This window comes from Limanda limanda, chromosome 13 (genome assembly GCF_963576545.1).
Source record: "Limanda limanda chromosome 13, fLimLim1.1, whole genome shotgun sequence".
Taxonomy (NCBI): domain Eukaryota; kingdom Metazoa; phylum Chordata; class Actinopteri; order Pleuronectiformes; family Pleuronectidae; genus Limanda; species Limanda limanda.
The window spans coordinates 4,518,624-4,533,999 of record NC_083648.1 but is presented as its reverse complement, the minus strand read 5'-3'; the positions used below and the strand labels follow the sequence as shown (position 1 = coordinate 4,533,999).

At 43.7% G+C, this 15,376-nt stretch overlaps 1 protein-coding gene across 1 annotated transcript in view; it reads right to left on the bottom strand.

Annotated features, from left to right (window-relative positions):
• lig1 (ligase I, DNA, ATP-dependent) overlaps positions 1-15,376 on the bottom strand; it is a 61,566-nt gene that overhangs the window by 25,921 nt on the left and 20,269 nt on the right. The window contains 9 exon segments of the mRNA XM_061084314.1: positions 31-141; positions 7,302-7,397; positions 9,607-9,722; positions 10,686-10,771; positions 10,994-11,093; positions 12,476-12,567; positions 12,752-12,828; positions 13,226-13,392; positions 13,560-13,673. Of these exon segments, the coding sequence (XP_060940297.1) occupies positions 31-141; positions 7,302-7,397; positions 9,607-9,722; positions 10,686-10,771; positions 10,994-11,093; positions 12,476-12,567; positions 12,752-12,828; positions 13,226-13,392; positions 13,560-13,673 (959 nt within the window).

The window sequence follows — 15,376 nt, the reverse complement described above, 5'->3', positions numbered from 1 at the left end:
GAACATTTCATTCCTTTCTCCACATCATACCTTTCTTTTCCGAGTGGTGAGGACCTGGAAGGGCTGGATCTGCTTCTTCTCCCGGTCCCAGGCCACGGCCTCGGAGTCCAGGACGCAGGACACCACCGAGTCCTTCTTCATCTGCAGAGGAAATCGTCAGGAGACAGGGAAGAGGAATTACAAAAACGGATTAAACTCGGCGATAGATGAGAGAGACCGAGGGCGTCTCATGATTGAAAAAAGCCAGATGATGTTATTTACCCATCTGCGTATAAGCAACACCTGCTCTAGCAAACAGAAAAGAGAAGATGGTTGGATTTACTTAAATGAAAATGTCCGACAAGCTTAGATTCAAACTCAGTACGAGGATAAACTTGGATGTTTTAAAAAGAAAAGGCGTATCGATGTGTTCAGGCTGTTTCAGGACCTGCAGCTGAGCCTCAATTAAAAGCTTTGGAAGTCAACACACTATCATCTCCCTTAAATTCATCCCTACTCCCGAGTAGCCGTGTCTGTTTGCAGCCGTCTCTCCCGCTCGACCAGTTGCCAAACTGTGAAACACACCCCCCCCCCCGCTTGGTCGAATGCCCACCACTCTGCCAAAAGCCAAATCCATTCCTAGATGTGTTCTGCAGTTTGTGTTTCTTTCTTAATTCTGCTTTAAGGAAAATGCTTTGGCAGCTGATGTTTCCCTGAGCAGGATAAAATAACACACACATCCAGCTCATGGGCAGATTACATTGACCAAGAGTGGCTGCTAATTATTTAAGCCACCAAATCCTGAGTGTGGGTCTTAATCTCTTATTTCCTGGACATTCGGGAGCAACGAGGATTCTTTAAATGTGTGAATTCACCAGCTGATCCAGACTGAGACACGACCACAGAGTGAAATCTGAAATCTGATCAGACAAATCCAATCAGAGCTCAGAGGAGGAAACACATTAGAGGGAAGAGGTTGTTTGGAAATGGTCCTGATATATAAAACATTACCAGTTATCCTCATCAGGTCATTAGGCTAAGTAATGCATTATTTACAAATTAACGCAACGGAATTAATATTAATGTGTTAATATATTACTATTAATTCATAATTTAAAGCAATACGGGACTATGATAGCTTCAGGAAAATTAGTTTTCCTTCATTAAAATGCAAAATAATGCAGCAAGGTGCTGTAAAATCTAATCAGACCATCTCCTCTGTGGAGCCAGTGTGTGTTAGTGTGAAGTGAAACTCACACTGCCATTGGCGTTTCACTGCCATTGTGCGTTTATTGTGTTTATAAGAATGTGTGTGGACATTCAGGCACTGCCATGACAACATGATGTCGGACACTGGATGCATATTTTAATTTTAAGCAATATCTCTTATAGATGCTCTGCCACATTAATGTCATAAATCAATATCTGAGATTTAAACAGCTGACGCCGGCTACTTTCACAGCACAGGTAAATTAAATCTACTAAATTGAGAATTGTGAATTACATAAAGACAGGAAAAATGCTTCATCTTTATAACAACAAGCAATTTAGGCACAAACTTCTCTCTCTGTTTGTTTTTATCCATCCAAAAGCTCAGAGTTAAGGCCGAGATAATGGAGGAGAGAAAGGTAAGAGACAGCCAAGGAGAGAGATGAAAAATGACAGACAAGAAAAACAGGTTACGGGCGTCGAGGGAAAGACGAGAAAGGGAGAAGAGCGAGAGACATGTGGATGGAAGCGAAAGACAAATAGTGAGAAGGGAGACGGGGATGAAGAGGAAATGAAAGCAAAAACAAAAAAGACTGAATATGTAGGGAGTGTGGGAGAGTCGGGAGTGAGAGGGGAAGAGTACGAGAGGCACAGAGACAGAAGAGAAGGTGAAACTGCAGACAGGCTGAATCACAGCGCTGGAAAAAGATGAGAGGGAGAGAGGGAGGGGGAGAGAGAGGAGAGAGAGAGAGAGAGAGAGAGAGAGAGAGAGAGAGAGAGAGAGAGAGAGAGAGAGAGAGAGAGAGAGAGAGAGAGAGAGAGAGAGAGAGAGAGAGAGAGAGAGAGAGAGAGAGAAGAATGAGTAAAAGAGTGAGAAGAGAAGTCCAGGTGAGACACTGGCAGCGAGCAGTGAAGGAACGACCAGGTATCATCAAGATGTAATGAAGAAGAAAAGAGGGATGATTAGACGCGGCGACATGAGAGAAAGAGACAAGTGGACAGATGAAGCAATGAGGTGAGAGCGAGGGACAAAAGAACCATGCAGCTGTTATAGATATGAAAAGAAAAGGGAGCCAGATGAGAGTCAGTGTGAGGGAGAAACGAGAGGGTTGTGAGAAATGATGAGAAACTAAAGGCGGAGATGGTGGAGAATCTCCGAGAAAAACACCACCCGTTCAAGTCCTGCTGGGACGGAGCTGCTGGTTTTCCACTGGACAGGAAGAGTGATGGGAAAGGAAGTTTACTCAAGCTTGATTGTGTGATGGAGGCGGAGCTAGTTCACATCGGAAACTCCATCTGTACACATGGTTTAATGAACGTGAACTCTGGAAAAACATCTAGAAAATGTGGTCTGTGCATTTTCTAGAGCTCGTCTTTCACATGTGAAGAACTCAGGAGGAGATTGTCCGAGTCGGACGCTTTCACGAGAGGAAAATTGACCTTGAGCTTCAGTGTACCCTCAAGTTCGGCCTGTATCATTGTATGATTACAAGGCAAAAACCCCTGATGACGCTAAGACGCAGAGGGAATTTATGACACATGACTAGGGTTGCAAAGGGGCGGAGAGTTTCCGGTAAATTTCCGGAAACTTTCTGGAAACTTTCCATGGGAAGTTAAGCTCGGGAATTTGGGGAATTTTGAAAAAAAAAATAAAAATACGCAAATTAAACGCTGAGCAATAAAACATCATTCAAAACTCTATTTTAAAGATGTATGGAATGCAGCACACGCTACACGTTGAATTTCAACCCTCCACTGTGCATTCTTCCATCACATGCACAGATAACTCCCAGCATCCTTCACTCTACAGCAGGGCTATTGAGGCCTGCTGTAGTGTGCAGGACTAGTCAGGTCAGTTTCCATGATATTACTGTGGAAAATATATTAGCGTGCTGATTGAGGATTGTTCATCTGTTCATCTAGACTATTTCCATTCATTTATCCATCAATTGTAAAATATGTTTACAGACGATTCCAATTGTTTGGCTAACTATTTATATCTCTGGCATTGCATTAGTGTTTTTTTTAAACTTTTTTCTCATCTTATTTTAGAGAACAATGCCACGTGCACTATCTCATGTGTGGAGACATTTCACCCCATCCAATGTAGAAGGAAAGGCTGTGTACATTTGCAAATACTGTGCAAAGACCTATGTTAAGAATGACACAACGATGCAGAAGCATATAGTCAAGTGCCCAAAGTTTCCTCAGGGCTCAAATCAGCCTATGACACAACAAAATGTTTATATTTATGTCTGTATATGACAAGGTAAATACAGTTAGTATAAATTACCCACAACATTTCCAGTTAATTCCCGTTAATTCCCGTATATTCCCATGGAAAGTTTCCAACTTTGAATATTCCCGGAATTTTGCAACCCTACACATGACACAGGGAGCTTCTCCTTCCTCTTCTCCATCCCTATCCCCCTTCCCAGGAATCCCTTTGCTTTATCTCCCGCAGATCCAGGGCCTCTGTGGCCGCACCATGGATTACGATTTGTGGATCGCGCGTCAGAGGTCGCAATGCTGGATCCAGTATGCCGGATTCTATATCGTGCGGGCTGATCGTAGAGGGAATGGCAGATCAATGCTGCTAAAAAACTTTAATCTTGATGATGTTTTCCTACACTTGACATCTATTCAGGGTTCCTACAGGTTTTAACAAGATACATTTAAGACTTTTTAAGACCTTTTTAAGACCACTTTGAATAGAATTTAAGACCTATTTCCATCTATACTGGCAAAAAGTATGAAGGAAAATTACAATGAAAGAAGAAATGAGTCACAGTATTACTTACAAAGTAAATTTATACCCACTCAACATAACAATAACAATACACAAGCTTTAAACATGCATTAAACATGCTGAAATAAATTGAAATAAAAGGATGTTCTATAAAACATGTCCAGAGAAGGAAATTAAACATCCCATCTTACACTACAAAACCTCTAACTTCTCAGCTCTGGCCGAATCAAATTTAAGACCTTTTTAGGACTTTTTAAGGCCTAAAATTTCAATTATTAAATGTAAGACCTTTTAAGACTTTTTAAGACCCCGCGGGAACCCTGTCTATTGCACTTGTGTCCGTCCTGAGAGACAGATCCTTACATGTGTCTCTCTGAGGTTTCTACGTATTTTCACCTGTTAAAAGGGTTTTTAGTAGTTTGTCCTGACTCTTGTTGAGGGTTAAGGACAGAGGATGTCTCACCATGTTAAAGCCCTATGAGACGAATTGTGATTTGTGAATATGGGCTATACAAAAATGCTCAGGTGAGAGCTGACGTCCAGGTAGAACGTGAAGGACGCAGGACATCACGTTTAAATTCTACTCTCAAATCTTCGTCAGCATCTTCTACATCTATTCCAGATAAACTCTTGATGTTTTCTCACAGAGGCTCACTTGGATATTTTACACGGCGTCTGGCAAGAATAGTTTCAGAAGTTGCAGCTTATGTCTGCTGCTCCTTTTACTTTCCCTCCCATCTGGCGAAAATGGTGCCACATAATTCCACATGTTTTCCACACAATGGTGCCCACTCCCTTTCGAAATGATCCTGCTGTTTGGCTGTTGTTGCCTCTAAAATGATATTTGAGTCATTTCAGTGCTTTTACTGCTGAGTTAACAGCGGAGAGATGACAGGAAATGAAGGCACAGCCAAAGGTGTATTGCAGTTCATGCTCAGTGCCAAGGCCACCGGAGCGCGTCTTCTGTGGAAAGTTTTTAATGTGTAGCAGCAGCAGCAGCAGCAGCAGTAAAAACCAACAGAGCTGTGCAAGTGATGAGTAAACACTAAAAATAAGCCTGATCTCTGAGAGAAAGAACAGGAACAAAGAAGTTCAGCTGAACCCAAGAGTCACACAAGTACTCAGAGACTTTTACAAACAGAAACATCTCTTTAGTCACAACTACTCTAATGTTTTCGCCGGTTTAACCCGAGACACGACTTTGGTTTGAGAGGAGATTGGATCCCTGCTGCCCACAGCCATGTAAGACCAGACTTCACAACAACAACAGGGAAATGTCCGGAACGTTCAGGCACATGGCGGCGTCGGGGGAGATCACTCAGGAGGACGCACATGAAATATAAATTCCACTCTGGAAATCCCGTGTTTTGTAGTCGGTACCTAGATCTCTACCATCTCTATGTATGTATGTATGTATGCATGGTTCCTCTTTGTCATGCTGAGATATTTGCATTCCCTTTGTGGGTTTTTTCATCTTCCAGTTTTGCATCCGTCGCATGTTTGAAACTTCATCAACGCGCCCACTCACTTGCTGTGAATTAATTTTTTCTTGCTGTATTCTCACATGGGCTCCAAAACTCTGAAGAATGTCTGGATCAACACTTCAGGAGAATATCCAGACTTCAGTGGATGTCTAGATGCAGCTCTAATCAGAACAATATCATATTTAAATATATATTATATTCTTAATTCAATATTTGATTGTTGATATTTGCAATGCCACTTAAATCAGGAAATACCCACATGCAGTAATGGATGTATCAAATATTTATATGTGAAAGGTTTGATCCCCCAAAATATAAATGCATTCTACAAAATTGAATTTTTAAAATCACAAGAGGCAGGTTTCTTAAAAACTCTGCTGTAGCCATTTTGTCAATCTTTTACCTCCAAATAAAAAACATTTGCATTGTCTTTGAGGGTTTTTCATCTTCTAGATTTGCATTCATCGCATGTTTGAAACTTCTTCAACGCGCCCACTCACTTGCTGTGAATTATTTTTTTCTTGCTGTATTCTCACAAGGGCTCCAAAACTCTGAAGACTGTCTGGATCAACATTTCAGGAGAATATCCAGACTTCAGTGGATGTCTAGAAGCAGCTCTACTCAGAGGAATATGATATATATTTATATATTATATTATTAATTCAATATTTGATTGTTGATATTTGCAATGCCACTTAAATCAGGAAATATCCACATGCCATAATGGGATGTATCAAATATTTATATGTTAAAATTTGATCCCCCAGAAAATAAATGCATTCTTCAAAATTGAACTTTTAAATCATTTTAAGAGGTTTCTTAAAAACTCTGTTGTAGCCATTTTGTCAATCTTTTACCTCCAAATAAAAAACATTTGCATTCTCTTTGAGGGTTTTCTATCTTCCAGATTTGCATTCATCGCATGTTTGAAACTTCTTCAACGCGCCCACTCACAAATGCATTCTTCAAAATTTTACTTTTAAAATCATAAGAGGCAGGTTTCTCAAAAACTCTGTTGTAGCCATTTTGTCAATCTTTTACCTCCAAATAAAATGCCAGATGTCAGGTGTTGTTTGGAGAAACAAATTCATTTTCTTGTGTTTGAAATAGGCCTAAAAAAACCTCCGTGCAGGAGAAGCCGACTCGGTTTTCCTTTTACAAACAATAAATCACGTCTTTTACGAATTCCAGCTAAGGGACTCATTACTAACGTTGCTTGACTGATCTGAGTGTTTATTTAATTCACTAACTTGTCCTGATTAGTACAAACCAGGCGGGAATTTCCCTTTAATATAATTGATCGTTGACGGATGTGTATTGGACAGAGTCTTTGTAAACAGCCACCGTGAACGAGGGAGGCGAGAGAGGCGAGAGAGGAGAGAGCGAACTGATACAGCTTTATTAGTGACTGCTGCTCTGCACTAAAGCAGAGAAACACTCAGCGGGTGGAGAGGCAGCGAGCGTGCTTGGATGACTCCGGGCCAAGTGCCAGGTGCTTCAGGTGCCGGTGATCAGCTCCTAGCAGATCCTCTGCTCACCCGCAGCTTTAAATTAAACAACTTGTTGATTCAAAATGTCCATCCTGAGTGAACCTAGGAAAAGAAACCACTGAATGACTCCCGGTGGGTCCCTGACGGCTGAAGAGGGGACAAGAGGAGAAAAGCAAATGGCTTTCAAATGGGAGGCAGAGAGCAGGAGCGGGCACACGGAGAGCAGACAGATGAGAGGTGGGTTAAGAGAGAATGAAAAGAGACTGAGTGAGCGAGATAAACGTGTGCAGTTGTTACTCGCGCACTGTAGAAGCCGTCGGGTGACAATCAGGGTCTCACATCGACTCGCCTGCCTCCCGGGGGCTGAGCTGTGTGTTCAGCTGCTCTTACCTTGGGAATGCGAGAGATGATATCAGGGTATTTGCTGGTGTTGTCTTCCTGGTTGCGGCTGAACACTCGCACCTCGCCGCTCTCCAGAATGTGAATCTGTGGGGAGAGAAATAAATAATGCAAGATGATAAATAAAAGAAGAACAAAGATTTAAAACGGGTCAGTGTTTATCTGGTCGATGGAGGTTTGAGGAAATGATTATACGCCTGTGGAATTCATTGGAATATGCTGACATCAGACTGGGGAACTGATGTGGTCTTGAGTGCCAGTTTCCATCATCGTCAGCCACCTTTCAAAACCACCTGATTAAAATGATACAGCTCATCCTGGTGCAGCCGAAGGCACAGACTCCACAAGACCTCTCCCGGCATCGTGTCCTGAACGCTGTGATGCCGAGGATTGGAAATGAACCCGCAGATGCTTCCAGGAGATACAGTTTGAATCTGTATCTGTTGCATGTCTGTCTGTGCTGCAGGGATTCCTCCTTTGTGGATGTTCCTCGGGCTTATCTACTATTTCTCCATATCCGAATCGAAGGTCTAAAGTGATATACTGTAAGGTCTGGTAAAACCTAGTAAAAAAAAATCCAGTTGAGCTGAAATATATGAATCTCAATATTGAATCCTCTGCAGAGATGTTTAATAAAAGATGACTGAGCTTCTAATTGATCTGTGGTGAATGAAATAATGAAGTCGATGAGCTTCAGTTGTTCAACAACTGAAGCTCATCGACTTCATTATTTCTTGTACAACAGGATCATTTCAGTCTGTGGCAGAACTGTATCTACAGTGAACGGGTGCGTTTCCAGTCTTATGGACCACTGAGTCATTCACACACCATCAGCACAGGCAGAGGTTCAGTATCTGACCCAGTGACCCTTCAGAGTGAAGGGTCACTTATTCTGTTCAGTGGACGACCCTCTCTGCCTCCTAACCTACAGCCTCCTCAGATAACAAGTCCAGGTGACTAGAAGGAGTCATGGCAGGATTATTATTATATCCTTGAGAATGGAGGCCGATTCAAGGCGTCTTATCCCACAGCCAGGGACAAGGCAACTCCCAGTACTGAACAGAAAACACACTGATCCTGCAGACCTCCAGACCTGTAGACCTCCAGACCTCCAGATCATGTCTTCTCTGCCTCTACACATCTCCATCAGAGGACTTGACACCAGGGTAGTAACAATATGTATTTAACATCTGTATTTAAAGGCTTTTCTGTAATATAGTGTCCAGTCTTAAACACACATTTTCTCATTAGGGCCCTAAATAGCCTCATTGTATTTTAAGTTGTACCTTTTTAACGACTCTGGCTCGATTCCAGTTCTTTTTTTTCAGCCTGATCAATAGGTGTCATCGCTGATAAATAATAGTAGTAAACTTAAATACATACACACACAGACAGTAAGTTCCTTGATTGATTAGACAGGGCACACTGCATGAATACACACAGATATTTTGATTCATTTTGAGCCACAGACGCAGATACACACACAGTGACAAACACTGCTACACACACGCACATGGACACACACATTGTGAGGGTCTTAGTGAGTGGTGTACCGTGAGTCCCTCTGCTGGCTGTTGGAGGTAAAGTCCACTGCAGTGAGACCAGAGAGAGACAGAGAGAGAGAGAAAGAGAGAGAGAGAGGAGAAAATTGAGAGAGAGAAGAGGAGGACGTCATAACGTTGACTCTCTCTCTCTCTCTCTCTCTCTCTCTCTCCGTCTCTCTTCCTGCTCATCTCTCTCTTTCCCAATTCAGCTCAGTTCAAAGACACTTTATTGGCATGACTGTCCAAAATTAACAATACAGCTGGAGGGAGTTTACATTACAGTCTCTTCACATGTTTCTCTCTCAATTTCCTCACTTCCACTGTTTCACCGTTGTGTCTTCATCTCGCTCTGTCTCTTAATGTGTCTCGACTCCACCGTCTCCAGCCTCTTACCTCACTGCTCAACATCTCCAACCCCCCCTCCTCCTCCTCTTCCTCCTCTCACAATGGTGGAGGGAGCCTGCTCTGCCTACAAGCCCAGGGCAAAGCAGCACTACTGTTTATCTTAAAAGAATAGGTACACACACACACACACAGACACACACTCACACATTCACACACTGCAGAAACACCATGCATGCATGCACACAGTCAAGTGAACACACAGCGAAAGTCACACAACAGCAATATCTCACACTCAGAGAACACAGCCGTAAGGTATACGCATACAAAATTCAGCCGGCATATGTTCGCTGCCGAAACAGTTGCACTCTGTCACATTGCACACAGACAGACACACACACAAAACACACCTGTGCACGCTCGCCGTCGTACTTGTACTCGCAGGTGAACGCCGCCTCGTCAAACCTCTTCAGCACCTCGCCAACGCCCTTTGTGGGGCACGCCAGCATGGGCCTCAGCGGCACACCTGAGAGAAGAAAAGGTGGCGAGACGGCGTGAAGCAAAACAGCTTTAAACAGCGGGACTCCAACCAATCAGGATGAAAAGAAGCGGTTATGCATTTTTCATGAATTATAAACAGTTGAGAAAACAAATGGAGAGCGAACGAGGAGAAGTTTTCTTTATTTTCTACTTGAGTGTGAAGAGGAGGAAGAGGAGGAAGAGGAGGGGGGGGATTCGCGCTTAACGGGCCTGCAGGTTACGAGAGTGAGGCAGATCTCGGGAAGAAACCCAGGAGCTGTGAAATTAGCTCCAGTGACACATTCCCACATGACACATCACAACATCACACCCACAACTTTCTTTTTCCCTGCGACTAAATCACAGATGAAATTAAGTTTTGTTTGCATTCTCATTTGGACCCGAAATGAAAGGAATCTGACTCACATCCCCCTGGGCTGCGCCGCCAAAGTTAAGCTACAACGGCAGCAGGGGAGTGAAATAATGAAAAATACTCACCCGCCCCCAAAAGTGGTTAAACAGTAGCTCACAGAGCAGCAAGCCAGAATTGACAGGACAGTCGTGTTCTGTCCAAACCGGCCGGTGCTTTCCAACATAATTCAACGGCTCCTTTAACTACAAACGCACTATAGAAGCGACAAAGCTCCCTGAACGACAACTGTTTAGCTGCCAGAAGAGCAGCTAGATCCGTCTAACTGACCCACAGCGTCCAATTTAGTTTCCCAATTTAGTGCCGCTCGGATGGCGGCCGGTAATAATTTCCCACCTCGGTGCCAGGGCTCCTTATCACAAATGGCTTGACAACAGTGTAATTGGGAGCTAATCCTCAGAGTGGTATCTTTTATCTTTCAGTGATAAATGACTGAAATAAAATAACGGACTCACCTCCACTGAGCGGATCGATAAACACACCGCAGTCACCATTTTTTGGAATTAAATAACCCTTCCCGCCCCTCGATTGGTTGCTTACCTGGAGTGAGCTTGCAGTGATTGGGCAGCTGGTCTATGCCCTCCTTCAGGAGCACCGGGAGGAGGATGTCGTAATTGGGCATCTCGCTGAACAGCGGGTGAGTCAGAGACAAAAGACGGGTGTTTGAGGAGAAAAACAAGAGAGAGAGAGATGGAGGAAAAGAAAGAAATCAATATCGTCCAATATGAAAGTGAGCAGAATGAGTGCGGGAGAATGAGGGACGCGGCTTAAAGGGGATAAGGCGTCGCCGAGACACCGGGGAGACACTGCAAAGTCAAACCAGAGGAGTTTGTTTAGGCTTCAGTTACCAATAAGTCTGTTTGAGGATGAGACTCTTCTCTTCGATCCAGGCCTTCTTGCTCTCGGCGCTCATCCCCTTCCCGGCATCGATCACAGCGGGAGGGAAATCTGCCAAGGGAGGAGGGGAAGAAAAAAAAAAATGCATTTCAAACAGATCCGTGTTACTTTCTGAACATCTGCACGAGCGGATAGTTGTTGCACAAAAACTTCAGAGGCACTTCAAAAGGCCGGGGAAATACGAGACTTGGAGCGGCTCAATTACTCGTGTTTACCTGCAGCTCGGTGTTTTCTAGAAATAAACACTTTATACTCCAGATCCAGCGTGGGTGAAATGTTGCAGATAAGACCTTGAAGGCAGCTTCACATGAATAATCATGATGTATTTAAATACGACAGACCCCTAAATTATTAATTGCAATGATCCACTTGAGCTCCACAAAGAAATCTACTCCAAATTGACCTGCCTGATAAAGATAATGGCAAATTAAATAGATTTAAAAAAAAAAAAAAAGCTAAGAACAACATTTCCAGACCAGACCACACAGATCAATGCAGATCTCGCCACCCAGCCTGTGGTCTAATTGACTCTTATTAAAGCATACCTCTAGTCGGGAATAAGGTGCGAATACTAATAAGTCGGGGCTGAATCTATTCCCTCTGGTGTGTGTGTGGAGCTGGTGAGAGGAGGCCGGCTCCGTGCTGAGAGCAGCTGCTGAGAGATAAGGTCTAAACTCTCCGTCCTGCGAGTGATGAATTCAGCAACACGGAGGTGAGAAGACGTGTCGATCACACACAGAGGAAACCGCTTTGTGTTTGTCTTTTGCAGTCAACAATCTCATGGGAGGGATAACTGGGTTTGATGGACTCACTCTATATGAAATTTCATCGTTAGCTGTTGTAATGAATGCCAAAGAATATTTAACACCTTTCTATAAATAAAACGTACCGTCTCTTGACTTAACGCCCCACCTTGCTCTCCTTTAATGAGACATACCACATGTACAGACGAACCTTAAACACATGGAAGTCTGCACACTCCTAACAAGGAAACTGATTAAATGTCAGCGTTTCTACTGGGGACAAAAAGATATTCACAAAGCCAATTTGAGGCTTCGGCAGGCGAAGGTAGAAAAGTCCAAAGCAGTTTTTTTTAAAAAGAGCATTTTGCCTTTGTGTTCTCCTGCCTGGGCTGTGCCTAAAGTAATAAACACTACGGTAACTTCCACAACTGTTCAGCTCAGACAGCGGAAGCCTCAAATTAAATTCAGATAAGCTCCTGAAAGAAGTGTTTCATGAAAACAAGAACCGGGGACTTTGTCGCTTTGCATTTGAACGACTTCAGGAAGGAGCCTTTTCATGGCCGGGGTGAACAGGAGGAGCGATAACAGCAAGCAGACCCCGGCTCCGCGGACACGCCGGGCGACTGACTGACTGTTTTTAAAGATGAAATGCCTTTTTAAACACATCCTTTTAAAAAAATTCCAGGCTACCTTGTCCAGGTGGGGTCAAGCACACAGCCAGAGTGAGTGCTGATAGGACGCTCTGCTCCGCCAGGCCGATCCTCAGCTTCCCACCCAGGGACCTGTCGATCAAATCCACAACACCAGCAGCGGTCAGTGTGGAAACCTGCCTGACCATTCAACATGTACATGTATGTGCATCTTTCCTTGCAGATGTGTATACGTGCCTGTGATCACACACACACTCGAGCCTGTCTGTATGTCTGTATATGTGTGTGTGTGTGTGTTGTGTGAGTGTTATTCTACCTGACTATGTAGCGGGCCTCGGCGAAGCGGCACGCCACAAAGAGGCCTTTGATGATGTCGATTTTCTTATTCATGGCCTGAGGCAGCCAGTGGGAAATTGAGATTCACAGAAGAAGAGCGAAAAGAGACGGAATGCAAAAAAAGACTTGAGGTCACCAGCGAGTACAAACCCCATGTTCCACCCGCAGTATTAAAAACACAAAAACAACACACACACCCAGTAGCAGCGGGGAGGAATAACTAATTGCTTCAAAGTTTTCTAGTCAGGCGACGACTTATTCGAAAGGCTGAGGAATTACCTCCGTCCTCAGATGTCGACAAATACACTAACAATCCCTCGATCAATACACAATCACATTAACATGTTCTTTGTTATCCCTCCCTCACCTCGATAGCGAGACGCAAACAGAGTGAAAACAATATTTTCTCAAGCCTGCTTTCCCTCTAATGAAATTGTTGTTTTCCGTGGCTCACCGAGTTCCCGCTCATGCTGGCAATCTCCTTCAATTTCCTGAACACGCCCCCTGCTGTCAGACTGGCCGGTTGGAACATCATGCGCTGGTTGCTACGGGAACTCTCGGCCACTAGGCCCAAGTCTCCCTTCTCCTGCGCCTCGGCTTTAATTTTGTCCAATTGTCGCCCTGGAAACGAGAGGGAGAGACGGTAAATAGCAGCGGCTGCCTGATGAGCAGAGGAGGGTGGCCGCGGTATTTAGGCAAGTGTTTGGGTGCAACAGCATGCTTATGATTGTGTGCCTGTTTTGTGGTTGTGTGTGTTGTGTGTGGTTGTGTGTGTGTGTGCCCTTTACCGGTTGCTTGAGCAACAGCTTTCATCAGGATTGTCTCCCCGATGCCAAGCTCCATTCCCAGGTAGGCAGGACCCAGCTGGTTCAAACACAGGTACACACAGCACAGCAGGTCGTCTAGGGACACAACATAAATAAGAAGGTTAACACACAAACACACACACACTCTATGAGACAACACATACGCATGCACAGATTATAACTGAAAAACATCGATACAAATATACAAACCTACAAAGAGGAAAACACAGACGCACACATAAAAACAGACAGAACCCGGGACACAACACACACTAGCGACACACAAACATACTAAAGGATTCATGGAGGAACACAGGCTCAGTTGTGACACACAAACATGGACGTACAGACACACACTCTATGAGACAACACATAAGCATGCACAGATTATAACTGAAAAACATCAACACAAAAATACAAACCTACAAAGAGAAGACACAGACACACACATAAAAACAGACAGAACCCGGGACACAACACACACTAGCGACACACAAACATACTAAAGGATTCAAGGAGAAACACAGGCTCAGTTGTGACACACAAACATGGACGTACAGACACACACTCTATGAGACAACACATACACATGCACAGATTATAACTGAAAAGCATCAACACAAAAATACAAACCTACAAATAGGAAGACACAGACTCACACATAAAAACAGACAGAACTCGGGACACAACACACACTAGCGACACACAAACATACTAAAGGATTCATGGAGGATCACAGGCTTAGTTGTGACACAAACATGGACATACAGACACACACTCTATGAGACAACACATACGCATGCACAGATTATAACTGAAAAGCATCAACACAAAAATACAAACCTACAAAGAGGAAAACACAGACTCACACATAAAAACAGACAGAACCCGGGACACACAACACACACTAGCGACACACAAACATACTGAAGGATTCATGGAGAAACACAGGCTCAGTTGTGACACACAAACATGGACGTACAGAGACACACTCTATGAGACAACACATACGCATGCACAGATTATAACTGAAAAGCATCAACACAAAAATACAAACCTACAAAGAGGAAAACACAGACTCACACATAAAAACAGACAGAACCCGGGACACAACACACACTAGCGACACACAAACATACTAAAGGATTCATGGAGAAACACAGGCTCAGTTGTGACACACAAACATGGACGTACAGACACACACTCTATGAGACAACACATAAGCATGCACAGATTATAACTGAAAAACATCGACACAAAAATACATACCTACAAAGAGAAGACACACACATAAAAACAGACAGAACCCGGGACACAACACACACTAGCGACACACAAACATACTAAAGGATTCATGGAGGAACACAGGCTCAGTTGTGACACACAAACATGGACGTACAGACACACACTCTGAAGACTCCATCAAACCACCTGCCTGCTCGCTCACACACCCACAGAAACTCAGACAAACTCATAAACACAAACCTGGACGCACAGACACAGAAACACACTCACACACACAGATACAGTGAAAGAAATACACTCTAAGGACACCCAGCACAGAAAGAAACACACCATCAAACATAAATACACACACTCACACACAGCAAAAAGAACACACAAGTAGAGCACATGGCCCCATGCATTCACAAATAGCACCAGACTGAAGCTCAGACACACACAATCAAAAACACACTATTGGAATCTCACAGGTACGTACACACACACACACACACACACACACACTCACACACAGCAACAAACAAACACACATCAATGAAGTGACTCATTCTCCCACT